This window comes from Lagenorhynchus albirostris, chromosome 15, assembly GCF_949774975.1.
Source record: "Lagenorhynchus albirostris chromosome 15, mLagAlb1.1, whole genome shotgun sequence".
NCBI lineage: Eukaryota > Metazoa > Chordata > Mammalia > Artiodactyla > Delphinidae > Lagenorhynchus > Lagenorhynchus albirostris.
Window position 1 is genome coordinate 3,648,934 of NC_083109.1, and position 27,179 is coordinate 3,676,112.

At 35.2% G+C, this 27,179-nt stretch overlaps 1 protein-coding gene across 1 annotated transcript in view; it reads left to right on the top strand.

Moving 5' to 3' along the window:
* SYCP2 (synaptonemal complex protein 2) overlaps positions 1–27,179 on the top strand; it is a 58,834-nt gene that overhangs the window by 13,449 nt on the left and 18,206 nt on the right. The window contains 12 exon segments of the mRNA XM_060123124.1: positions 2,849–2,909; positions 10,149–10,297; positions 11,473–11,547; positions 11,987–12,133; positions 14,966–15,065; positions 15,918–16,075; positions 17,866–17,929; positions 18,265–18,322; positions 18,836–18,969; positions 19,119–19,558; positions 25,484–25,611; positions 26,404–26,440. Coding sequence (XP_059979107.1) covers positions 2,849–2,909; positions 10,149–10,297; positions 11,473–11,547; positions 11,987–12,133; positions 14,966–15,065; positions 15,918–16,075; positions 17,866–17,929; positions 18,265–18,322; positions 18,836–18,969; positions 19,119–19,558; positions 25,484–25,611; positions 26,404–26,440 — 1,551 coding nt within the window.

Consider the following 27,179-nt stretch of genomic DNA (forward strand, 5'->3'; position numbering starts at 1 on the left):
TCCCTGCCTAGGAATTGAACCTGGGTAGCCTGGATGAAAACCAGGAATCCTAGCCACCAGACCCCCTGGCTCTTGCCCCCAGTGAAAAATGCATTTCTTACGGAGGCAAAAACTGTAAAAAAAAAACAGGTACAAAGTTTATTATTTAGAGACATTGCACAACAACTAGTGGGAGAGCACACAGAGAAACACTTTGTTTAGTTAAGATGGAAACAAGGCAGAGATGCACACCCGGAGAGCAAAGGTGTGGGCCTCCTCCCTAATGAGGAGGAGCGCAGTAAAGAGGTGGTTAAGTCATTTATATAGGGCAGTTCTTCCGGGTCTTTGTTTACCTTTGGCCAATTATCTGGTTTCTCAACACCTGACCTGCCCTAGGACCCTCCCCGAGGTGCATGCGCAACTTTTTTCCAAGATGGATTTCAGCCCAGAGGCCTAGGGGATGGCCTTAGCATCACATATTATGGGGTGGTGCCCCCTCCTTTTTGAACCCCAAGGAGCCTTTCTGTGCGTGTGCAATGTTTCCCTTGCACCAAGGATGGGAAATGCATGATGTCTTGATCTTTTAACAGGGTTCAGCCCCTCTCTGTCCCTGCCATAAAAGTGTCCAATGTCCAGTTATCTACCCTATTCCTGTTGTTGTTTCTTATATTGAAGTGCAGATCTCGAAATATAGACTGGAGTCCAGTCATAAATATGTAGTCCAGAGCCGGTTTGTCTCTTGCCTCAGGAAATGTAAACATGGGGGTTGGGGGTTGTAATGAATGTCCAGCCTGGAGCCCATCTTCTTCTCACCCCAGGAAGTTGGAACAGGAGGCCAGTTGTAAATGTCTAGCTTGGGGCCCACCTATCTCCTGCCTCAAGGAGAACAGATTAAAAAGGGACAAGACCAGAGGCAGTTAGGAGACTTGCAGTAATCCGCGTGAGAGAAATCATGGTGGCACAGTTTTGGAAAGTGACAGTGGGGATGGATGGAAATGGATGGATTCCAGAAAAACTTGAGGAGGTAGAATTGAGCAGACTTGGTAGTTTGTAGTAAAAAGAGGAGGTTGATAAAACTTGGGTAACTGGATGGATGAAGATGCTGTCACAGGAGGATCACTTTTGTAGGGTAAGATGATGAGCTCAACTTTGGATGTTTTGATTTGGAGGTGCGTGTGGGGTGTTCAGCTGAAGATATCTTGTAGGCAGTTGGATGTATTGGTCTGAAGTTGAGGTGAGAGAACTGAGCTGTAAATGGAGATTTAGAAGCTCTCTGTATATATAAATGATAAATAAAACCATGGGATTTAATGAGTGTCTACATGACAGAACTGTGAAAAACACAAATTTATACAGGATAGGTAGAAGAGACTCTAGCCTGAAGGATACTTGACGAATCAGCCAAAAAAGAACAAATTAAAAGGGTATCATGTTATAGAAGACAAAGGAAGGGTGTTTTATGAGCGGAAATGATGAACACTGTCAAAACACGTTAAATAAATAAAAACTGGCGATCCATGAAAGAGCAATTTCACTTAAGTGATGAGGATTTAAGCATTCCTGGAAAGTTGAAATATTTGTAGAGGAAGTAAAGACAAGGGAAAGAGAACAGTAGAAGCTAAAGTGAGATGTGGATTCCAGGGAGGGGTTTTTGTTAGGTACTTTAATGATAAGAGTTTTAAAATTGATGGCTGGGGTGACAGAGAGATTAAATAAAAAACTGAGGTCAAGAGGAGGAGAGTGTAGTAGAGGGAAAGTAGGGGGTAAAGATGAAACAAGTGGGCATAATATATCAGTAACTGTTGAAGCTGGGTATGGGCATATTTTGGATTCATTATACTGTGATTTCTATTTTTTATAATCTGTTTGAAAATTTTTATAATGTAGACATTTTTTCAAAAGGAAAGCTTTGAACCAGGTGCCTCCATGTATGAGGAAGAGTCACTTTAAAGTTAGTAGATGACAACCGATGGGTATGCGTGCCAGCTGGCGTGTGCCACAAAGGAGCAAGGCTTTTACGCACAGAGGAGTGCGAAGCTGCTCAAAGTGTTGGGGAGAGAGGAGACCAGCCCTTTCCTGCCGACCCTGAGGTTTTGAGGTCTGTCTGGGAGAATTAGCACCTTAACTGGAGAAGGCTGTAATTATAATAGTAGTGGTGTCCTCAAGAGTATAGACTGGTTCCAATTAAGGCAAATAAGGGAGGGAGTTAGTGAAGAGATTGAGGATTTGGCAGAATTTCTATACAATGAGTGGTCCTTAAATAGCAAAAGAATTGGATCTATTTTCATCATAAGATTACTGAAGGTTTTAGGATCCCATCTTTTAGGAATGGTTCTAATTTTTACCATGACTTTTTTGTGTGAATTCATATTATTTTACTCACTTATACAAATTTTCAATGAAAATACTTGGAAGGGGAACACATTTTAGGTTATTATTCTCATGCATTCAGTGTTTGAATCTAAGGACAGTCAATTAATGAGTGAGAATTGGGGGATGAATATGATCACACAACATTTCAAAGGAAGAAATGACAGGATTTGGTAATATTTTTAAAAGTGTATACTCTAATAAATATGAATGGCTAGTCATTCTTTGCTTTTGGTTAAGAATAGGAAACCATAAAAGTAGTCAATACTGTCATTTACTTTTAAGAATGAACGAATAGATTAAATGCGGCAAGTATAATATATTATCTAGTCAATTGATGGAGCAAGAAATGTGTTATATCAACCAGTTACTTAGTGATACTTAGTAAAAGAAAATAGTAATAACCTTTATTGTTTGTATAACTTAAAATGGTGTTTAAAGGAGCTTTAAAGCAAGAATAAATTATTATTTATGATCAAAACCTGTTTTTAAATTTAAGAATCATCAGTGGGAAGCAGTCACTGTGCCTGAGGAAGAAGTACAGATATACAGCATTGAAGGTATTCAACTTGCTTTGATAACTGTCTTCTTGATTCTGCTTGAGTAGAAGTTGCACACTCTATGGAAAAACACAATGGACTGATGAAAGCAGATCAACATTTCCATATGTTCACATTCATAAATTTGATAGTTCAATATCATCAAATTCCCTGCCCCCACAATTCCCCCAATATCTTATATTTATTTCCTTCTCTATCTAGTCTAAAACCCATGGTCAGTCACTTTCTTGTCAATACGTGCTGGACAAAAATCATATACCTTGGCAGACTGGCACCACTCCAAATTCAGATATCAAGACGTATTTTAGTTACCTCAGTGGGCATGTAGTGGTATCTCATGATAGCTTTTATATGCGTTTTCCTAATAACCAGTGATGTTGAGCACTTTTTCATGTGCTTAATGGCTACTCATATATCTTCTTCGTGAAGTATCTGTTTAAATATTTTGTCTTTTTTTTTTTTTACTGGACTGTCTTTTTTATTATTAAGTTTTTGAGTTCTTATGTATCCTGGATACAAATCCTTCGACAGATATATGTTCTGTGAGTATTTTCTCCCTATCTGTATCTTGCTTATTCATTTTCTCATTGGTGTCTTTAATGAGCAGAAGTTTTTAAATTTGAAGTCCATATGATCAGTTTTCTTTTTTTTTCATGGTTATTGCTTTGTGTGACCTAAGAAATTTTGCCTACTACCAAGTACCAAAGACGTTCTCCTGTTTTTCTGTAAAAACTTTATGGTTTTTAGCTTTTATGTTGAGGACTATGATCCATCTCAAATTAATATTTGATTATGGTGTAATATAGGAGTTAGGTTCATTTTTTCATATGGGTATACAGTTATTTCAGGACTATTTGATGAAAAGGTTTTCCTTTCCCCACTGGACTTCATTGGTTCCCTTGTTGAAAATCAAATGACGGGTAGAAGTGCAGGTCTTGATGCTGTAGTCCATTCCATTGATCTGTTCCCTATGCCAGTACCACATTGTTTTAATTACTGTAGATTTATAGTGAGTCTTAAAGTGAGATAGTGTAAGTCTTCTAACACTGTGGGTTTTTTTTTTTTTCAAGACTTTCGGAAATTCTAGACCTTTTGAATTTCCATGTAAATTTTAAAATTGGCTTATCAATTGCTACAAAAAGCCTGCTAGAATTACAACTGGGATTGTAGTTTGATATCTGGAGAAATAACATTGTAACAATAGTTACACTTCATTGTGACGTATTATTCTTTTATATATTATTGGAATTGATTTGCAAAATTTAGTTAGGAATTTGGTATTTCATGTTCTAGAAGGTCTGTAGTTTTCTTTGCCTGTAATGTCTGGTTTTTTTGTTTTGTTTTTTTTAAGTTTCAGAATCAGGGCGTTGTTAGCTTCATAGGCTGAATTGGCAAGTATTCTATAATCTTCCATTTTCTCTAAGAGTGTGTGTAGAATTGGTATTGTTTCTTCTTTAAGTACTTGGTAGTATTTACCAGTGAAGCAATCTGGGCTTGCACTTTTACTTTGCTTTGCTGAAGGCTCTTAACTACCAATTCAATTAATTTAATAGATAAAGGGTTTTTCAGGTTATCTTTTTTTTTCCTTGAGTAAACTTTGGTAATTTGTGTCTTTCAAGTAATCGTGTTGTCAAATTTATTGGCATAAAGTGGTTTATAATGGTCCCATTTTATCTTTTTACTGTCTGTAGATTCTGTAGTGATGGTCCCCCTGTTGCTGCTGATACTGCTAAGTTGTATCTTTTTTTCCTAATCAGTCTGATGAGAGTTATATCAATTTTATTGATATTCTCTAAGAGCCAGCCTTTAGTTTCATCGATTTTTCTCATTTTTGTGTTTTGATTTTTAATTTAATTGATCTGTGCTCTTATAGCTGTTCTTTTCTTCTGATTACTTTAGTTGTAATTTGCTTTCCTGTTTCTAGCGTCTCAGGGTGAAGCTGAAGTCATTGACCGAGACCATTTTTTCTCTTCTAATATAGCCATTTAGTGCTTTAAATTCTTCCCCTAAGTACTTCCTTAGCATCATCCTACAAATTGCCATGTGCTGTGTTTCCATTCTCATTAATTTATTCTTTTTAAATTTCTCTTTTGGTTTCTTCCTTGAGCCATAGGTTTATTTAAAAGTTTTTTATTTAGTTTCTATATACTTGAGATTTCAGGGATATTTTCCTGCTACTGATTTCTAATTTAATTTCATTGTTATGAGAGAGTATACTTTGTATGATCTTTGAGAATCCTTTTCAGTATACTGACACTTATTTTATGACCCAGAATATGGTCTGTCTTGGTGAATGGTGTGAGTGCGCTTGAAGGAATGTGTATTCTGCTGTTGTTGGGTGGAGGGTTGGGTTGATAGTGTTGTCATATATCCTTCCTCATTGTCTGCCTCTTGTTCTATCACTTATTGAGGGAGGGGTATTGAAGTCACCACTAGAACTGTGGGTTTTTTTTATTCAGTTCTGTTATTTTTTTGCTTCAGATATTTTGAATTTCTGTTATTAGTTTTATAAACATTTAGTGGTATTATCTTTTCTTCATAAATTTATCATTATGAAATGACTCTTTTTCCTGTGGTAATATTCTTTGCTCTGCAGTCTACTTTATATAATATTAGTATACTCTCTCCAAGTTTCTGTTGGTTAATTATAGCATGGCATAGCTTTTCTTTATTTTTAAGTCCTTTGTGTCTGTGTATTTAAAGTGGGTTTCTTATAGGCATCATATACTGATACTGGGCATCATATCAGAGACTGTCAGTGTAATTTGACAGTCTCTGCCTTTTGTGGTTTTTAATGTGACTATTGATTTGCTTTAAATTCATCATCTAGCTTTTGTTTTTTCTACGTGCCATCCCATCTGCCATGTTTCTTTTCTTTTTCTCTTTTTCTTCTTTGGTGTTAATTCATTTTCAGTGGTTTAATTGTATTTCTTTTGTTGGCTTTATATCCACCTTTTTAGTGGCTGATTTACAGTTTATTTTATACATATTTAACTTAATAGTGTGTATGTTCAAGTAATATTATACCCTTTTATGAATAGTATAAGAACCTTGTAGTAGTAAAGTTCCATTTTTGCTTTCCTGGCCTTTGTGCCATTGCTGCCAATAATGGTAAAAATTTTTTGCTTCTGAATGTGTCAAAGACCTCATATTATGTGTAATGATATTTTTCTTTATGCAGCCAATTAGTTTTTAACGAGATGTAAAAAGTGGATTAAAAAGTATTTTGTATTTACCCACCTATTTACAATTTCCAGTGTTCAGCTTTCATTTGTATAGACCCAGATTTCCATCTGGTATTATTTTCCTTCTGCCTAGGTGACTTCTCTAATATTTCTTGTCCTGCAAATATGCTGGTGATGAGCTCTTTCAGCTTTTTTATGTCAGAAAGTTTTTATTTTGTTTTTATTTTGCAAAGTATTTCTGATACATATAGAATTCTAGATTGCCTGTTGTCTTCTTTCAGTGTACTTGAAAGAGGTTACTCTACTCTCTCTTGGCTTGCATTGTTTCTGATGAGAAGTCTGTCACTCTCATGTTTGCTCCTTTTTGTTTAGTCTTTTTTCTCCTGGCTGATTTTAAGATTTTCTCTTCATTAGTAGTTTTAAACATTTGATTATAATGCTTTACTGTAATTTTCTTCATATTGTTCATTCTTGAGGTTCATTGAGCTTCCTTGCTTCTAAAGTTTTTATCCATTGTTCTTCAAATATTTTTTTCTGCTCCTTTTTTCTCCTCTCTGGAGACTCTGATTACATATATACTAAGCTATATGAAGTTCTTCCATAGCTCACTGATTCTCTGGGTTCTCCACCCAAACTCCAGGCTTTTATTTCCACTCTCTTTTTTCACTTCGCTAGTTTTATATTGCTTTGTTTTGTTGCTAGTTAATATTTTCTTCTGCAGTGTGTAACCTGCTTCTGTTCTATCCTGTGTAATGTTTATCAGGCATTATATTTTTCATCTTGGGAAGTTTGATTTGGGTCTTTATTTATTTATTTATTTTTGGCTGTGTTGGGTCTTTGTTTCTGTGCGAGGGCTTTCTCCAGTTGTGGCAAGCGGGGGCCACTCTTCATCGTGGTGCACGGGCCTCTCACTGTCACGGCCTCTCCTGTTGCAGAGAACAGTCTCCAGACGCGCAGGCTCAGTAGTTGTGGCTCATGGGCTTAGTTGCTCCGCGGCATGTGGGAAATTCATCCAACTTACTTCATGTATCAATAGTTTATAACTTTTATTCCCAGACCAGGGCTCGAACCCACGTCCCCTGCATTGGCAGGCAGATTCCCAACCACTGTGCCACCGGAGAAGCCCTTCATTTGGGTCTTTTTTAAAGATAAATTTTAAATTTTAGAATAGTTTTAGATTACAGAAAACTTGCCAGAATAGTGTAGAAAGTTTCCATATACACCCTCACACGGTTTCTCTTATTTTTTTTATTGTGGTAAAAATCACATAACATAAAATTTACCATCTTAACCATTTTTTAGTGTATATAGTCCAGTAGTGTTAAGTACATTTACATTATTGTGAAACAGATCTTCAGAACTTTCGTCATCTTGAGAAATTGAAACTCTATACTCATTGAACCGTTCCCCTTTTCCCCCTCCACCCAGCCCCTGGTAACCACCATTCTACTTTTTGTTTCTATGAAATTGACTATTTTAAGTGGAATCATGCAGCATATGTCTTTTTGTGACTGGCTTATTTCACTTAACATAATGTCCTCTCCTGTAGTTTTAACATCATACATTTTTATGGTACATTTGTCACTGCATCTTAAAAAAGTCTACTTGGATCCTATGTCTTCCTCTATCTCATTCTTTTTCCATTCATAGCCAATTTTGAGAGAATAGTTTTTGCTAAATCTTTCCCTTTCTTGCTCTTCATTTCTGTTCTTTTCTACTTTCTGTTTTACATCCCACTCCACCAAAATTTCCACTGAAATTTCAGATGTCAAGATAATAATTCACTCTTTCATTATCAACATCAGTATACACACTTCAGTCCTTATACTGACCCTTGGTGGCACACCCCAGACTCCACAGGGATAGTGTCTTCTGTGCTCAGGACTTTTCCAGACCTCGCACTATCTCTCTTCATCTGGCTGTTCATTGGTATCTTTTAATATCCTTTGTAATAAAGCGGTGATGTGGTCTACCTATGTGGAGCAGGCAAGATCTGAATTTTTTATATGACTGGCACTCAATGGAAGTTAAAAAAAAGTGTGGACTCTGGAGATCAAGCAGTAGTTCTAGTGAAAAAGAGCATCTACAGTTGCAGACTAAAGGGGAAGCTGCAGCACAATAGGGTGAGGTTAGACCCTTTTATGTTCAGTTTATAGGAGTATATAAAATAAAGGCTCCATGGACAATTAAGTGTTATTTTGAATGGCTTTGCAGGAGAAAACATTATTCATTTAAGCCCCCACCAGGGGGCTTCCCTGGTGGCGCAGTGGTTGAGAGTCCGCCTGCCGATGCAGGGGACATGGGTTCGTGCCCCGGTCTGGGAAGATCCCACATGCCCCGCGGCTGGGCCCGTGAGCCATGGCCGCTGAGGCTGCGCGTCCAGAGCCTGTGCTCCGCGACGGGAGAGGCCACAACAGTGAGAGGCCCGCGTGCCGCAGAAAAAAAAAAAAAAAAAAGAATGGTATACTGGAATCCTACAGAAATATCTAGATAACATTATAAGATCCAAATATGTTGATATCTATAAATACTTGGATTTTATAGGAAGCAACAAAATAGGAAGTTTTCTGGTATTTCAGTAATATTGCTAACTAGAAAGCAAGCCACGATATAGTCTAGGCAGTCAAAGCAAATATCAGAAATTTCAACAAAGTCAGCAATAAAATATAACAAATATCAACAAATTCTTATGTAGATAGTCATGACATGTGGAGAATGCTTTGTAGAAAAAGGTACAAAGCATTCAGCAAAATAATAAATTGGAAGTAATTCTAATACCATGTTCATGCAAGCAGTGAAGCAAATACTGCATTTACTTTAAGTTCACAGCAAGCTGCAGAAAAAAATTCAAATGCGTATCAGAGGGATATAACAATAAACAAAAATATTCATAAAGATTATAAGTGTTCTAATCTTCATCATCAAAATCTGAAACATTATCATTTTCAACGTCACCTGATCTTTCATCTCTAAGGCCTGAAAACTTTTCCTGTTGAGACTTGTGACTTTTTTTCTTTCAAAAAAAAAAAACACTGCCAGCATTTTGGATTAGAAACTGCGTTACCACTATCTTCAGGCAACTAATACTTCTTAGTACCATCAAAGGACATCACAGAGGAAGTGTCATGACCATATAGCTGCAAAAGCAAATAAGACACTTTCTGCTTGGGCAAGCCTTACAAGGATCAGAGAGTTTTAGAGCCGATAGGGACATTTGTCCTTTAGGGTAGAGCACGGAGTGGCCAGCGGAGCTTTTCCTGATGCAGACACAAAGTTTTATCCTTGGTGTGGTCCTTCTCCCTCAGGATGTTTTCCTCTTGCCCAAAAGCAAACACTGGGGGCAGGTGTGGAGACTTCTCAGTCAGCAACAGGAGCAGCACCAGAGGTAGGACAGGACCATAGTGGCCTTCGGTCCATAATACAGGCACATTAATTGGGTGCCAGGTAATTTTCTGTAACTTTTTGGAGGAAGGGAGGTGAATACTTCATATAAACTGGCGCTTAACAGTATTTTCTTTTCACTGGATTGGTGAATTCATTGAGGATTAGCACTGTATCCTTCCTTCACAATATCCTGGTACTCAAGTTTTTATCAGACGTTCATTGTCAACACGTTTGTAACTGTGGATTTAATAGAAATGTCTGAATAGATGCTTATGCCTAGGAATAGTTTGTTATGGAATTAAAGTTATTTTCTTTTTTGCCTGTTTTAAATTAAGAAAATAGTTTTCTCAGATGTGTTCAAAGAATATTTATTAAGAACCTGTTAGTGTCCAGGATGTACTCAGGGCTTTAGTTCATTAATTATTGTATTACCTTGTAATTTATAGATCAGGAAACTGAGACTTTGAAAAATAAACTGAATTGTTGATTTCTTTACGTAAGTAGTTAGTACCAGAATTGATTAATTTAAATACTTTTAAATCCTAAAAGTTAATTTTATTTCAGTTCATTTTAATTGGTATGCTGCATGCTTTTCTTATTTATAGTATACCTATAGAGTGGTATCATAGGAATTAATGTAAACTAATCGGTGTGATTCATTTGTGTACAGTGAGAGAATCGAAGAAGCTACTGACTATAATTCTGAAAAATAAAGTAAAAATTAGTAAAAGAGAAGGGAAAGAATTGCTTTTGTATTTTGATGCATCGTTAGAAATCACTAATGTGACACAAAAAGTTTTTGGTGCAGATAAGTATAGGGTAAGTTAAACTCTTTTTAATAAACATTTTCATAATTCTGGAAACTTTCAGTTACTTGGGACTAAGTTTCATTGATTTTTTTTTCCTACAATTCTTTATAAAATAACATGTAGATTTTTAGTCCTTTAAGTTTGTATTGTGGAATGGCCATCAGATTGTTAGCCATACCCTTTCAGTTACCGATTAGAAAGAATCTCAGATGACAGAATTAGCAGCACCTACTCAAAACATTTAATGAATTTCTGCGAGGTGTTTAAAAAGTGAAATGAGACAAAGACTTGTTTTCAAGATATTAAACATTATGAGAATTATAGAATGTGCCTCAGAAGAAGTAAGTGGCATATAGAAAATGAAGTATAGATGTTGAAGAAAGAATGCCCATTAAGAGTCAGATTTGAAGGAAAGGCTATGGAGGTGGGCCTTGAAATGGCCTTTGAAGTTAATGAATGAAATTTAGATAAGATGCTTTCCAGGACTGTGGAAGACGATATGAGTCGGATATTGTTTAACTGGGAATCAAGGTGGCAATTCATGTTATGTTTAGGGAGATGTTCAGTTGACAAGCTTGGATGGTCCACGTCTTAGTTTGTTCAGGCTACTGTAACAAAAATACCATAGACTGGGTGGCCTAAACAACAAACTTTTTTTTCTCATAGTTCTGGAGGCTGTGAGTCAGATCAGGGCGCCAGCAGACCCAGTGTCTGGTGAGGGCCTGTTTCCTGGTTCATCGATGGCCATCTTTTCACGGTGTCCTTACATGGTGGAAGGGGTGAGGGATTTCTCTGGGGTCTGTTTTATAAGAGCACTAATTCCATTCATAAGGGCTCTGCCCTCATGACCTTAGCAACCCCCAAAGGCCTCCACTCCTAATGCCATCCTTGGGGACTACGTTTCAACATACGAATTGTGGGGGAAACATTCAGTCTATAGCGTGCAAAAGATTTATGGTGAAGAATAGCAGATAATATGCTTGTGAGGAACCCTTACCAAAATAGGCTAAGACTGTGGTTAGTGGGGACTCATTGAATTATTCTGAAAAGAGTATTTATATGTATAAATAATAATGATTTAAGATAATTTGGCAATTTTGGAAGGAAACAGGTATAGGAAATAATTGTATTAAAATGGGAAGAACTGGGAGAAAATGACATCCCTTTGAATTAATTTTACTTTAGGAATTTACCAGAAAACAAGGCATTTCCGTTGCCAAAACATCTGTGCATATTCTTTTTGATGCAAGTGGATCACAGGTATGTGTCTGACTTACTTGATTTTTACCACTGGGCTAAGTTTAACCCTAAATAATGAGAGCACAGTAATAAAGTTCATCTTGGAGGGTGAATATCTAAAAAATAAATTGTCTCAACATAATGCCCCAATAAGATGTATATACTTTTTAAACACATTAATAATCATTTATTTCAGTACAGAAGGTAGATTGTTATTAATACCAGTTTTGGTAACTTTAAATAAAAATCAGAAGTACATGTTCTTCCACTAATGCCAAAGCCTGTATTATGTCTATTAACATTTGAAAAAGGACTAAAAATTATAACAGTACATAGATATAAGACAAAAAGAATTGACCTTTATGAGTGTGAGATGAATGAGCGCTTTACGAAGTCATCCAGTGATTGAGAACTTCCTATGGTTTGCAGTTTTAAACACTTTTTCCTTATTCTCCAACAGATTCTAGTCCCAGAAAGTCAAATCTCACCAGTCGAAGAAGAACTTGTTAGTTTGAAAGAAAAAGCTAACCCCCAAGAGGAATTTGCTAAACCTCCAAAATGTATCAAAAACAGTAATCAAGGAGACATAAAAAATAGTCAGCCTAAGGTATATATGGTATCAAAATAGTCATTTATAAAATAGCATAGGTCAAATCATTGCTATATATAATTACAGAAAAAAGCATCTAGAATTCATATGTTCATCAGTAACATTTCAGAGTATTTCCCCTGCATTTTACAAATGCAAACAAGAGTTAGTGTTTCAGCAGACTGTGTTTATATGTAAGGTTTAGGGATTTAGGACACGGTATACTATACACTTGTAAGTTTCAAATTAGAGATATATAGGAAAGTAACTACCACTTTTTGCATTTATCCTTTCTGTTCTGTCTCTGCACTGGCCAATACAAATTTATAATGTAATGTTCTGTTTACTGGCATGAGGAAAGAAAGCAAAATACTAGGTTCTTTCTCCTCCTCCTCCTGCTCCATTGAGGATCTCCTCTAGGCTGCATGTGATAGAACCATTTCTCAGCCGCCTCTCCACATCTTGCTGTGACACTTGACATTGCTAACAGCCCTCTCTTTCTTAATGTCCTCTCCTTTGTCTTCTATGTTAGCATTTTAATTCTCTTTTTACTTCTGTTACTACATCAGAGATACTTTCTCTCACTGTCTCCTAAATGTAGATTTGCTCTAAAAGCTTGATACCCAGCTTTCTGAACATGTCTACGCCTTCTCCCTTAGAGAGCTTCCTTCCTGTGCATAATTTAAGCTCTTAAAATGTACCAGGCTTCTGTTCAAAGTTCTATAGCTACGTTACTCTTTTTTTGTGTGTGTGGTACGTGGGCCTCACTGTTTTGGCCTCTCCTGTTGAGGAGCACAGGCTCCGGACGCACAGGCTCAGCGGCCATGGCTCACGGGCCCAGCCGCTCCGCAGCATGTGGGATATTCCCGGACCGGGGCACGAACCCGTGTCCCATGCATCGGCAGGCGGACTCTCAACCACTGCGCCACCAGGAAAGCCCTCCACTTACTCTTTTTATATTTCCCTTGGTTGTGTCTCTTCAAGCCCTTTCCTAAAGTCTACCTCAAACTCTTTATCTTTTGCCTCAAGTTTGCATCTGCCTCCATACTTCAGTAATGTTACCATTCATTTTTCTGATGATATCCTTGATTCCAAACTCTTCTCCCCCCATACCTAGAACCAAGGTGCTAGTGATTGTTCTTTCATAGTATCTCTCACATCGTTTCCTCCTTATTATTCCCTTTACCATTACTCATTTTAGCATACGTAGGTTATACAGTAACCTTCTAATAGTGTCTTTGACACTATTGCTCCATTTTGTGAGCTACCCTGTGTCGTACACCACTGATTTTTCTTAATACCAGTATCCTCATAGCATTCTTCTGCTCAGAAAGCCTTGTCATCTCTGTGTTTATCCCATTAAATCTAAGTTTTGACTTAGTTTGAAGACATTCTGTAATTTAATACTACTCTATCAAAATACCCTCCACTTTAGTATGGTCAGTTGCTTTACTGTCTCTTTTTTTATGGCATGCTCATTCTTGCCTCTGTACTTTCATTCATGCTGCTTTTACCTCTACTTATCTAAAGTGTACTTACATTTGTAAATCTTTGTTCATTTTTACTTTCTTAATGGAGCTTTCACCGATTATTTGTTTTTACTAATCTCTCACCTTTAGGCAACTATAACTCTCACAGGCTCTTCCATACATTGTGTTACTATTTTTCCCTGTAGTCTGTGTCCTTCATTAAATTAAAAGTATCATTTTTGTCAACTGTAGTTCCCTCAGATGATTAGATTATAAAAGCCTTTTTTTGTCTTTATATCAGAATCATAACTTGAGTACTTACTAAAAATGCAGATTCTTAGAGCCCCCCCCCCCTCACCTAAACCTATTGAATCATAACACGAACTCTGGAAAAGATCTTAACCACACTAAAGTTTGAAAAACATTGCACTGTTGTTAAATACCCACTGTGTTTTCAATAAGGACTAACTGTTTTAAGCCTTTATATGAATAAGTAACTTTTTGGATCTCATTCATTATATACCACTAGAACTGTAATTTCTTTAAGAAGAATCTGCTGATTCAGTAGCTTATTTTCTGGTTAATCTTAGAATTCACTTTCCTCCTGTCCTTCCCCACCTTTCCTCCATTGCCCTATATACATACCTACTCAAAACTCCATCAATATTTTTTTCTCTGTCTTAGAGGCAGGTGCCTTTTTCAAAACAGCTGTCTTCTCCCTCTTTATGGTTTGTCATCATGTACTCCTTTGTACGGCATCCTCTGGAACTCCTGTCTCCTGTAGTCCCTCCTCTGCTCTTATCTGTCATTCTAGGCTAAAGTTAGAAAATGCACATCTTTTTTGGAACACTAGCTTGTGTGCCACTGAGTCTCTGAACTCCTGTAGCTGCGTTTTACTCCAAAGGCAGTTTAGTCTTCACAGAATATTAATACAATTTTTTAAATGTGTGAAAGTTTTGAACAAGGCTTAATGTTATGAAAACTTTCACAAACAAGTTTACATAAATACGTGTTCCAAACATTATCCTTATGAAATACAATAGGAAATTGTGAGCCAATGGTTAACTAGATAAACTGAGTGTCAATAAAATATTTTCAGCTAATATATAAAGGTACAATAATTCCAAGTCTGGATATTCTTTAAATATTCTTTAAAACAACATCCTTTACTTGTTTCGGCTATCTATTCAATACCAAACGTTAGGATAAAATCCCTCAAGTCAGGCTAAACTGCAGATATTTCTGGATATCATATTGTTTATAAAATACCATATGTCTTTTGTGTGTAGTCAAGGTGAAATGTTGTGAATAAAATTACAGGATATTTAATTTCAAAAGAGAATGTGTATTTACTGTGGGTTTTTTTTTCTCATGGTTTAAGATAATTACTCCTAGCAAAAGAAAAATGTCTGAAGCATCAATGATTGTTCCTGGCTCAGATAGATACACTGTGAGAAGTCCAATATTTTTAGTCAATACATGTAAGTTTTATTGCCTTTGAAGATTCCTAAAAAGTATTATTGTTTTAAGCTGGCATTTTTTAAATTCAGGAGTATTCTGGACCTAATTTATCTAGAGGATAATTTGGGGATATAAAAATTAATAAAATATGAACCACAAATGTCTTCTGTCAAAAAATTACAAATGTCTGAGAAGTTTAATGGGTATCCATATAAACATTATTCAGAATATTAATATCCAGCATTAATAATTTGTTGTAATTTTAAGTGAGAGCCAGCATAACACAGTGGATAAAGCATTAAATTAATCAGGCTGCTTGGGCTTGTTTCCCCACTCCTGGGTATGTACTTTGTAGCTAAGTTTAGAACCAGTTTCCTTTCTATGAAATGGGACTGAAGTGTCTAACCTCATCAAATTAAACTGTTTAAAGGATTAAATAAAAATTATTCATTAAACAAATGTTGTGAAACATTTAGACAGTGCCTGGTACATACTAAGAGCTAAATAAAAATTTTAAAATAATCTGATACTGTGTACTAGTTGCTATAAACACAGTATTATTTAATCTTTATGACAATTTAATAGTGACCTTCTGTTCCCAAAATCTGATTGCCTACTGGGAAATTATCTAATATTTGACAAACTTCTCAAACTTAACAGGTCCAAAATAAATTCATCTTTCCACCCTCCCTGCCAGTTTTTCTCCATTTCTTACCTTGGAATATGGCGTCCATATCCAGTTACTCATCTAAATCAGAAACCTGGGACCCATCTTAGAATCCCCTTTTTTAACCTTCCTCAGCAAAAAGTGTCTCAGTGAGAACAACATAGAAAATCCTACAAATATAGCAGTCCTTTGTTCTCCTTTTTAGCAACACTACGAAGAAGAAGAATTAAACCACCACTGCAAATGATGAGTTCTGCAGAAAAACCTGGTGCTTCTAAAACATTGGAAAATGGAGTGGATAATGCTGTATCACTTAAATCTAGACCATCTGAAGAAAGAAATAAAGGAGATAATACAGACAAAGTAACTTTACTTTGAAAGCATTTTTAAATAAATTTTTATCAAATTATTGTAGAAATACATAATTGAGCTAATTACTTTTGCAAGCAGTGAGTGTTTCACTTTTCCTACAGTATTGCTTTTTAAATTTTTTAGATATCATTTATTGTCCTTGAAAGTAAGTTCTCATCAATCATTTACTGTGCTAACAGTAAAATTTAGAAATATTCATTCAGTGTAACTGATTTATGCCTTCACTAGGAGAAATGGACTTGCCATCATTCTTTAGTTTATTATACAAATTAGTGTCTGCTATGGGGAAGGTTCTGGTTTAGAAATATAAGACACAAGTGGAATCTTTTAGTATCTCAAAGTCTAGCATGGGAATTAGACAAATTAATAAGATGATTATAATACTGTATGTGTTCTCAGATGTACATACAGGATGCAATAGAACCTAGTAGAGGGGCAAGTGCCTAATCCCAGAGCTGGAGGGGAAGCTGAAGATCAGGAGATGCTCTTTTAGGAGATGGAGAAGAGTTGATTTTTGAAGGGTCAATAAAGGTTATTAGTCACACATGGACATCGAGGAGGGCATTCTTTTCAGGAAGTTGAAGGGGGGACAGAGCAGGGAATGGATGAGAGAAAGTTGTGTCTTGGAGAAATAGGTAATCAGAGATACAGATAAGTTTGTAGATGAGGAGGAACACCTGAAAGCTTTTGTTTTCTCTGAAGTGTGAGCATGGTGAGCTTCTCTTGGGGACAGAGCCTTGAAGTAGAGGGCTCAGAGACACACAGAGGTTTGGAATAACTACTGAGAGAGAATGGAGAGGGGGAAGAATAAGTACAAGTGTTAGGCAGTGTTGAGGGCCCAGTTCAATTTTAAGACTATGAAGCTTATCATGGCATTAGTTTAGAAGTAAGTATAATTTCCTCAAATAAAGCTTAGCAGCCTTGGTGTTACAGTAAAAAAAAGAAAGATGGTGGATGTAAAAAAATTTTTAATGGTTATGAGGCTGAAAGATAAAGGGTGCAAGAGTTGAAGATATTAGGAAAAAATAGTCAAAGTAATGGTTCAAATTGTCTAGCTAAGTGTTTCTTAATAGGGGCAATATTGTTTAGCTGTGCAGTGTGGTTCTGAATGTTGTAGGATGAGAAGTGTCCTAGGCCTGTGCTTACTTATTGTCAGGAGAGCCCTTCTGTCACTGTGACAACAAAAAACACACCTGTACATTTTCATACTGCTCCTCTTCCAGTAGGGAAGACAGCCAGGATGAGGCAAAATATCTTAGTTAGAGGGTATATTTTTCTGATAGTGATGGCAAATTTTTATTTGGTCCGGGAAGGTATGTATCTGTGGCTGTGGAAAGAGGGAAGCTTGCTACAGTCAAGAAGTTACTTGTGCAGTGGCCAAAACTTTATAAAATAAGTTAATACTTCATAATTTCCGGTTCATATGTATGTTAGTGAAAAGACAGAATAGATGCAGGCTATGAGATCAATAGCAAGAGAAGATACGCCATGGAGGTGCTAGAAATTCTCAGAGAGGAAAATTGAATTATTTTTCTAGCTGTGGCTGAGATCAGAAAATTTGTAGGATCTTCTGCCTCCTTATCTGCAATGAAAGTTACTTTCTTGTGTTTTAGGATAGGCAATATTCTAGAATGGGCATAATCGTATGAAATAAATAGAAATACTATCCAACTTTTAATAGTAAGGCAAAAAAGTTTTAAACTTTAATACTCTGACTTTTAAAAGTTGTTTTCATATAATGCCTTAATTCAAATTTATATTAAAATTTCTCCCGTTTATAGCATATCGAAACTGATAGAGAAAAGACAGAAAATAAGGACATTGAATTCCCAAACCAAAATTTTAGTAAGTAATCTTTGGTTTAATTTTAGTCATCCTTTATATACACACACACACACACACACACACACACACACACACACACTCCTCTCTATACTTCCCTTTCATTTATTTGAAAAAAAGATTTATAATGAATACATTCAGCTTTATGCAAAGAACTTAGAGGTTACAAGAAAATATAATACAGCCTTGGTTCCCAAGAAGTTTGGGTCTGGGAGGGGGAAGATGAGATCAATCAATCTTTCCATCCCAGTATGTGAACTTCGATCAAATTCTAGCTTTCATTTTACCCTGCCAACTGCACGAGAAAATGAAAATACCATAATTTTTGTTTTATTTAGGTGAACTCCAGGAAATTGTTCCTGATTCACAGGCAGTGGGAAAAATAGATAAACCTGTGTAAGTATGAGAAAACCCATCAAATCATTTAGCCTATAATAATGTTACTTTTAGATGAGTGTAACAAATTTAAAGGACAAGGCCTTTATATTCTTAGAGTGTAGTATTGGTTATAGAATTTATCATCTTTCAAGTATTATTATGATCGCACAATGGGGAATAGCCTATATGTTTCTTCAACCAACGTAACTCTTTTCAAATTGACTTAAAATGAATGAGATTTTAAAACAATAAAGAATGTGAAGAAAATTAACCAAGTTTAGATATACATGAAGACGTGTAAGATATGTGAGATGTATTTAGGTAGATATCAAAATAGTAGCAATAATGGAACTTTTAAAATAATATTCTTTAATCTTGATCAATTATATAGTAAATTTTAACTTTCATTAGGACTTTTCATACTTGACTGTTAAATTTCTGTCAGTAAACATTGACTAAATAAAAAGAATGAAGGCCTTATATCAGTCATAGGCTAATGTTTTGTGATAAGCAAATGAATTTATTTTGCAGGTTACCTGGTGTTTTAGACAACATCTGTGGAAATAAAATGCACTTCAAATGGGCACGTTGGCCACCTATAACAAATATTAATCTGTGTAATAACAAAAGAGCAAGTACTTCATCAGGAGACACATTTACTCAAGGTGAAACACAGTTTTCTCTGTATATAAAATAGTTGTTCAAGGAACTACTCATTTCTTGAAATGTCTTAACAAATATTTTGGTTTTAACAAATTTTGTATATGATCAGTTTATAAATTTAATAAGGATTAATTTCTCATTTTCCCATTAGATATTGTTATCAACAAAAAACTTACTAAACAAAAATCATCCTCTTCAATATCAGATGATAATTCTCAGGAAATGGGAAAGGTGCAGTATGGGAAAGAAATAATGCAGCATAACAAAATACATAAAGCAGAAGTAGAAGTTTGCAAAAGAAACAAACAACAACAACTAAATCATTCTAAACATTTGGAGGAGAAAAATACTGAAAATACAAAGCAGAGTGATTGGCATATTGAATCTGAAACTACTTTAAAATCAGTTCTCCTAAATAAGAAAGTTGAAGAATCTGTGATCTGTAGGAAGAAATACATACTGTCAAAAGATGTGAATACTGCTATCTGTGATAAAAGCCCTTCTCCTAGAAAAAATGCAGAAAGTCATAGAAAATCAGGGGAAAGACTGACATCTGAATTTAATTCCTGGGATTTGAAACAAAAAAAAATGGTGAGCTTTCAGTATGTTTTATTTCTGCACACCCATAATATGCCTACTTAATAACATAAAGTGAAAGAAGCTTGATTAATTGCTACAAATTTAGTGTTTGTAATACCCTGTCCTTTTTTTAATTGAAGTATCGTTGATTTACAATATTACATTAGTTTCAGGTATATAACATAGTGATTCAATATTTTTATAGATTATACTCCATTTAAAGTTATTACAAAATAATGGCTGTATTTCTCTATGCTGTGCGATTTACCATTGTTGCTTATCTATTTTATATTTAGTAGTTTGCATCTCTTAATCCCATACCCCTATCTTGCCCCTTTCCTCTTCCCTCTCCCCACTGGTAACCACTAGTAATACCATGTTCTTTAATTCAGGCTTAGACTCTGAGAGTGCATGCCTCCTGAACCCCTTTCTGACCTCTCCCCAGTCCCAGCCCTGATAGAACCTATGTGCCTGCTGGCTGGCACATAGCTGGCATGTAAATAGGTATAGCATGAACGAACCCTGCAGTTCCTTGTCTCCTCTTATTGGGTCTCTCCCACTCTGTCCCTTAGATTCTTCTGAACATGCATATAGAACTGCCTGTGCCTCTCTTATGGTGCTTACCTTTCTTTTTTAATAAATGGTTATTTTGTGTGGTCTTTCCCCCCGTTTTAACCTATTAGAGTGTAAAGACTATGTTTTATGCAACGTTTGTTTTCCTGCATGGCCTAGCACAGCTTTGCACGTAGTATCATCTGAAACATTTCTTGGATTATTGCCTTAAAGTTTGACGAGGTTTTTCAAGAAAGTATGTAAGTGGGGTGGAGGAGACTTATCTTCTATTGTAAATGTTGCTTGTCCTCATTGCAGACTCCACTTCTTCAAATTAATCATCTGTAGAACATCTCCAGGAGAGTTTTAGCTAGTTTGCACCATACTTTGAGACTGAAAGTTTACTTTTTGTAGCAGTTAAAGTTATAAACCTTTTCTTTGGTCATTGCTACCAAGATTCAGATTAAGAAAATTTTCTAATCAGAATACATTTCCACTGCCAGTAATGCAATCGCTTTTGCACTATGCCTTAAAAGATCCAGGTTGTACAGGCCTTCATTTATCTTCCAGAGTGTTACTAATACCTGGGTGGCCAAATTTCTAGAGTCAGTGTAAAATGTTCATATATTGGAGCATCTTAGTGTGCAAGTGAAATAGTTAATAGCCAATTTTGCAGTTGTTGTATATAATTAGATATTATTTCATTTGTCTTGACCAGGCTACTCTTTGTTTTGTTTTTAACCTGCAATTCCCTTTTTCTGCCTCATTTGGCTACTTTCCTTTTTAACCAGATCCTTTTGGGTTACTTTCTTCTTGATTCTCAGTACGCTATTCTCTCTTCTTTCTAGTCTTAGCTGCTATTTAGTTCCTTCAGACCCAGTGGAAGTAAGTTTCTTTTTGTCTGAATGCTGATCTGTCCTTCAATTTTAATTTTAAACTGTTTTCTTTGGAATTTAGAATCATTCCACAGAATTTTTCTGATCTAGTCATTTTTTTCCTGGGAGCACAGAAACTTGATCTTTTCTAAGCTGTGCTCTTTTTTTTTTAAATCAACTTCCCGTTTTCAGAAGTTCTCTTTGCTCTTTCATAGCGTCACTCTCTTTATTACTGTGCAGCATTTCCTGCCACTCTCATTCATGGGTGACGCTCCTCTAAGGTAGTCATCTGTCTGATCATGTCTTTCTATTCACTGGATAAACCCAGAGAAATAGAACCTCTGTAGTTCAGTGGTACAGATTTCCCACATTGGCTCTATTTATGTCAGAGTTCTTAATAATATTATATTATTATATACTGTTTTAGGGGAGGTTTGTTTTTGCTACATTTTTATCAAGGCAGGTATACCCTGTCTTCTGGTAATCTCAAGAAGGGATAGTAAGTAATAACTTACTATCTATTATATATAAAAACATATGAACTTAAAAATGGTTAAAATAATAAATTTTATGTCATGTTATGTTTCTATTATATTTTACCATAATTTAAAATACCCATATGCATGATGCTCAGAAAAAAAATAAAACTAAAAGCAAGAGAACTCATATCTTTAGTAAGAGTGTTCAAGTTTTCTTTTAACCAGATAATCTAAAATTATGCAGATAATATTCCTACTTCGTAGTCTTTCCATTAAAAAATAGAATTTTTTAGAGCAGTTTCAGGTATACAGCTATACAAAGAGTTCCCATATACCCCTTCACTCCACCCCAGTTTCCCCTATCATTAACATCTTACGCTAGTAGATTTGTTACAAATGATGAGCCAGTACTGAAACATTAACTCAAGTCCATAGTTTACATTATAGTTCACTCTTTGTGTTGTGTATTCCATGTTTTTTTGACAGATGTATAACAACAGATATTGACCCTTAGAGTATCATGCATAATAGTTTCACTGCCCCAAAATTCCCCTGTGCTCCACCCCTCCCTTGTTTCCTCCCTCCTCTGCCAAACTGCAGGCAATCACTGATCTTTTTACTGTCTCCATAATTTTGCCTTTTCCAGAATGCCAGAGTTGGAATCATATAGTATGTCATCTTTTCAGATGAGTTTCTTTCACTTAGCAATATGCATTGAATGTTCCTCCGTGTGTTTTTATGGTTTGATAGCTCTTTTTTTTTTTTTTTTTTAATGCTGAATCCATTGTATGGACATACCAAGATTTGTTTATCCACTTACCTGTTGAAGGACATCTTGGTTGCTTCCGTGTTTTGACAATTACGAATAATGCTTCTATAAACATTCGTGTGCAGGTTTTGTGTGGACGTAAACTTTCAACTCAGTTGGGAAAATACCAAGGAGCATGATCGCTGGGTCATGTGGTAAGAGTATGTTTAGCTTTGTAAGAAACTGCCTGTCTTTCAAAAGTGGAAAAAATGGCTGTACCATTTTTGCATTTCATCAGCAATGAGTAAGAGAGTTCCTGTTGATCTACATCCTTGCCAGTATTCGATATTGTCAATGTTTTGGATTTTAGCCATTCTTACAGGTGCTTGGTGGTATCTCGTTGTTTTAATTTGCAGTTCCCTAATGACATGATGTTGAGCATCTTTTCATATTTTTATTTACCATCTGTATATCTTCTTTGGTGAGTTGTCTCTTCAGATCTTTTGCCCAATTTTAATTGGGTTGCTTCCTAATTGGTGAGTTTTAACAGTTCTTTGTGTACTTTAGATACAAGTTCTTTATTAGGTATGTATTTTACAAATATTTTCTCCCAAACTGTGGTCTGTCTTTTCATTCTCTAAACAGTGCTTTTTGCAGAGCAGACATATTTAATTTTAATGAAGTCCTACTTATCAGTTTTTTCTCTCATGGATTGTGCTTTTGGTGTAGTACCTAAAAAGGTATTCCAAACCCAAGGTCACCTAGATTTTCTCCTATTTCTCCTATGTTGTCTTCTAGGAGTTTTATAGCTTGCACTTTACATTCAGGTCTATTATCCCTTTTGAGTTAATTTTCATGAAGGGTATAAAGTCTCTGTCTAGATTCTTTTTTTTGGCATGGTATGTTCCAGCACCATTTGTTGAAAAGACTAACTTTCCTCCACTGTACTGCCTTTTGTTCCTTTGTCAAAGATCAGCTAATTGTATTTATGTGAGCCTCTTTCTGGGCTCTCTGTTTTTTCCATTATTCTATTTGTCTGTTCCTTCACCAATACCACACTATATTGTATTCAATGTCTTTTCAGTAAGTCTTAAAGTAGGGTCAGTCCTCAGACTTTGTTCTTCTCTGCTGATATTGTGTTGGCTACTCAGGGTCTTTTGCTTCTCCTTGTAAATTTTAGAATCATTTTGTCGATAACCACAAAATATCTTGCTGGGACTTTGATTGAGATTACATTGAATTTATAGATCAAGTTGGAAAGAACTGACATCTTGACAATATTGAGCTTCTTAAAATACACGAACATGGAATATCTCCATTTATTTATTTAAAAAATTTTTTATTTTATATTGGAGTATAGTTGATTAACAATGTGTTAGTTTCAGGTGTACAGAAAAGTGATTCAGTTTTACATATACATATATCTGTTCTCCATTTTTTTTTTAGATAGTCTTTGATTTTTCATCAGTCATGTTTCCTCGTATAGATCTTGTACATGTTTTGTTAGATTTATACCTAAATATCTCATTTTGGGGGGTGCTAATATAAGTGGAATGTAATTTCACATTCCAGTTGTTCATTACTGGTTTATAAGAAAGTGACTGACTTTTGTATATAAACCTTGTATCCTTCAATTGTGCTATAATTGTTCTTTAGCTCCAAGGATACTTTTGTTGATTTTTTTGAGGTTTTCTACATAGACAGTGATGTCATCTGTAAACAAAGACAGTTTTATTTCTTTCTTCCCAATATGTATGTAGTGTATTTCCTTTTCTTGTCTTACGGCATTAGTAAGACTTCTAGAATGATGTTGAATAGGAGTGGTGAGAGCAGACATCCTTTCCTCGTTTCTGATATTAGTGGGAGTATCTAGTTTCTCTCCATTAATTTATAATGTTAGCCGTAGTTTTTTTTTTTAGATGTTCTTTATCAAGGTGAGGATATTCTTCTCCATTCCTAGTTTTCTGAGAATTGTTATTGTGAATGGGTATTGGATTTCATCAAATGCTTTTGTGCATCTACTGATATGATCATATGATTTTTCTTCCTTAGCCTGGATTTTATTTATTTATTTATTTATTTTATTTTTCGCTGTGTTGGGTCTTCGTTTCTGTGCGAGGGCTTTCTCTAGTTGCAGCGAGCAGGGGCCACTCCTCATCGCAGTGCACGGGCTCTCACTGTCGCAGCCTCTCTTGTTGCGGAGCACAAGCTTCAGACGTGCAGGCTCAGTAGTTGTGGCTCACGGGCTTAGTTGCTCCGCGGCATGTGGGAGCCTCCCAGACCAGGGCTCGAACCCGTGTCCCCTGCATTGGCAGGCAGACTCTCAACCACTGTGCCACCAGGGAAGCCCAACCTGGATTATATTAGTTGATTTTCAGATGTTGAATCAACATTGCATACCTGGAATTCCACTTGGTTGTGGGTACATAATTCTTTTTATATGTTATTGTATTCAATTTGCTAAATTTTTTGTTGAGGATTTTTGCATCTATGTTTATAAGAAATATTAGTCTACAGCTTTCCTTTCTTGTAATTCCTTTGATTTTGGTTATTAGGATATATTGGTTTCATACAGTGAGTTAGGAGGTACTCCCTCTGCTTCTGTCTTCTGAAAGGTTGTGAAAAGTTGTATAATTCTTCCTTAGATGTTTGATAAAACTCAACAGTGAACCCATCTGGGCCTGTTGCTTTCTGTTTTGGCAGGTATTAATTATTGTTTCAATTTCTTTAATAGATTAGGCCTATTCAGATGATTTATTTCTCCCTGTGTGAGTTTTAGTAGAATTTATCTTTCAAGGAATTGGTCCATTTACTCTAGGTTATCAAATTCATGAGCATAGAGTTGTTCATAATATTTTTTTATTATCCTTGTGATTTATCCATGTGATCCATAGTGATAGCCTCTCATTTCTGATACTGGTAATTTCTGTATTTTTTCTTAATGAACTTGGCTAGAGGCTTATCAATTTTATTGATCTTTTCAAAGAACCAACTTTTGGTTTCCTTCAGTTTTTTATGATTTTTTCCCCCATGGATAGAAACTTTTTTTAATAGCTGCAAAGCACTCTGCACATTTCTATATGTTAAAAGACTTTTCCTAAGTTGTTGTAATGCCTAACAAGGTGCAAACTTATTAAGTTTTAAAAAAAAAAAATTTCTGACCCCTTTTATTTCTCTTTGTAGTTATAGAACCAGATTTTTTTCTTAAATTTTCTTTTCAGCCTTTTTTTTCCTTTGAAGGTTAACTTGGTAGAGTTTTTAAGTAGCTAACAAATTGTTTCAGAGAGAAAAGTCAAAAGGGAAAGGATTTACTGATGCAGCAGAATCTTTGATAAGCCAAATTAATAAGAGATACAAACCAAAGGATGGCATAAAGTCTACAAGAAAATTAAAGGAGTCTTTGATTGACAGGTATGTTCTTAAATTTAGAAATGAATATTTTTCTGAGAGATACAACTAAATTATTTTACCTAGTTTTAAGGTTAGTTTTAAACATATGTCCAAATAATGTAACTTTCCATTAGAAAACACAGGTACTTATTTACTTTTATAAATAGAATCTGTTTAAATTATATAGAAAGGGAACTACAATTGAAATTAGTCATTCTAGTATCTGATTACATTTTATAAAGTATCAAGAGCACCATATTGATACAGCATACCATTTCAGAAATAAATCTTTAGGATATAGACATTTTAAAAATGTTATTTATTGAGACTAGAGATGAGTAAGACTAAATATATTTACATATATTGCTTAATAAAATATGAAATTTAAATGACCTGAAATGAGTTATTTTGTATTGTATATATGTATTCCTTGTTTGCAGTCCTTCTGAAGGTTTTCTTTTATTACAAAATGTTTCTTTATAGGCTTCCAGGTAGTTAATTCATGTTTAAGTTAATTCTGACTCTATATGGCATGAAAAAAATTACTCTCATGGCAGAACCATTCATTTAAATTGTCTGGCACCTCCTGCTGCATAAGTGATTCAACTTAGACTTAAGTTTTTTTGTTGCTGTTTACTGTGTGTGGAGTTGCAAAAATATCAGACTAGGACTGTCACATTTCAGTTACTTGTAGCATATTGAATGTAGACTTAGTGATCCAAATATGTTTTACCTTATATAATATGGATTTTATGAAAAACATTCTACTGACATTTAATTGCCTTTTTAATTTTGACAAAACCTTTTCTATAGTGGTTTTTCAAACAAATCTGATCTACAGCTCAGTAAGGTAAGTTTCATGTATTTAACTACACCAAATGTATAGTCAAACTCTATGATATTTGACTTTACAGTAAAATAGAATAGTAGTAGGATGGAAGTAGATTTAATGTTTTCAGCATATTGAAAAATGGATTAAACAACTGACCAGATTAGTGGCAAGTACTCAGAAAAGCCCCCTAAACTTCTGTTCTGCTTTTCAAAGAAAATGCTTCTTTTACACATGTGTGATATTTTTACTTTTTGGTACATGATTCAGTACCATTTTTTTCCTAACTTATCCCATCTCTCTTGACAATAAGATCATCCTGAAGTCCATATTTTTGTTAAAAACATTTATTATTCATCCAGGTTTAAAATATCAGTTATCTTTGATTTATTCCTCACAGTTATCTCCAGTTAATTTCAAGTTTTGAGCTTTACCTTCTGTAAGTTCCTCTTGAGTTTTCCCTCTCCTGCCTGTGCCAACTCCTATTTTTTTGAGTTCTAATTTCTAATCCCTGGGTTATTATAATATCCTTTATGTAATTCTTTTTGTCTCTAGTATTTTCTCTGTGCCAATCCATTCATTACATTCAATACTAGCTTTATTACTTTCCAAAGCACACAGCTTCAATCATGTCATTCTCTTATTGAGAATCCTTCTTTGGTCTCTGTTGCTTTTTGTTTGTTTTTAACATCTTTATTGGAGTATAATTGCTTTAGAGTGGTGTGTTAGTTTCTGCTTTATAACAGAGTGAATCAGCTGT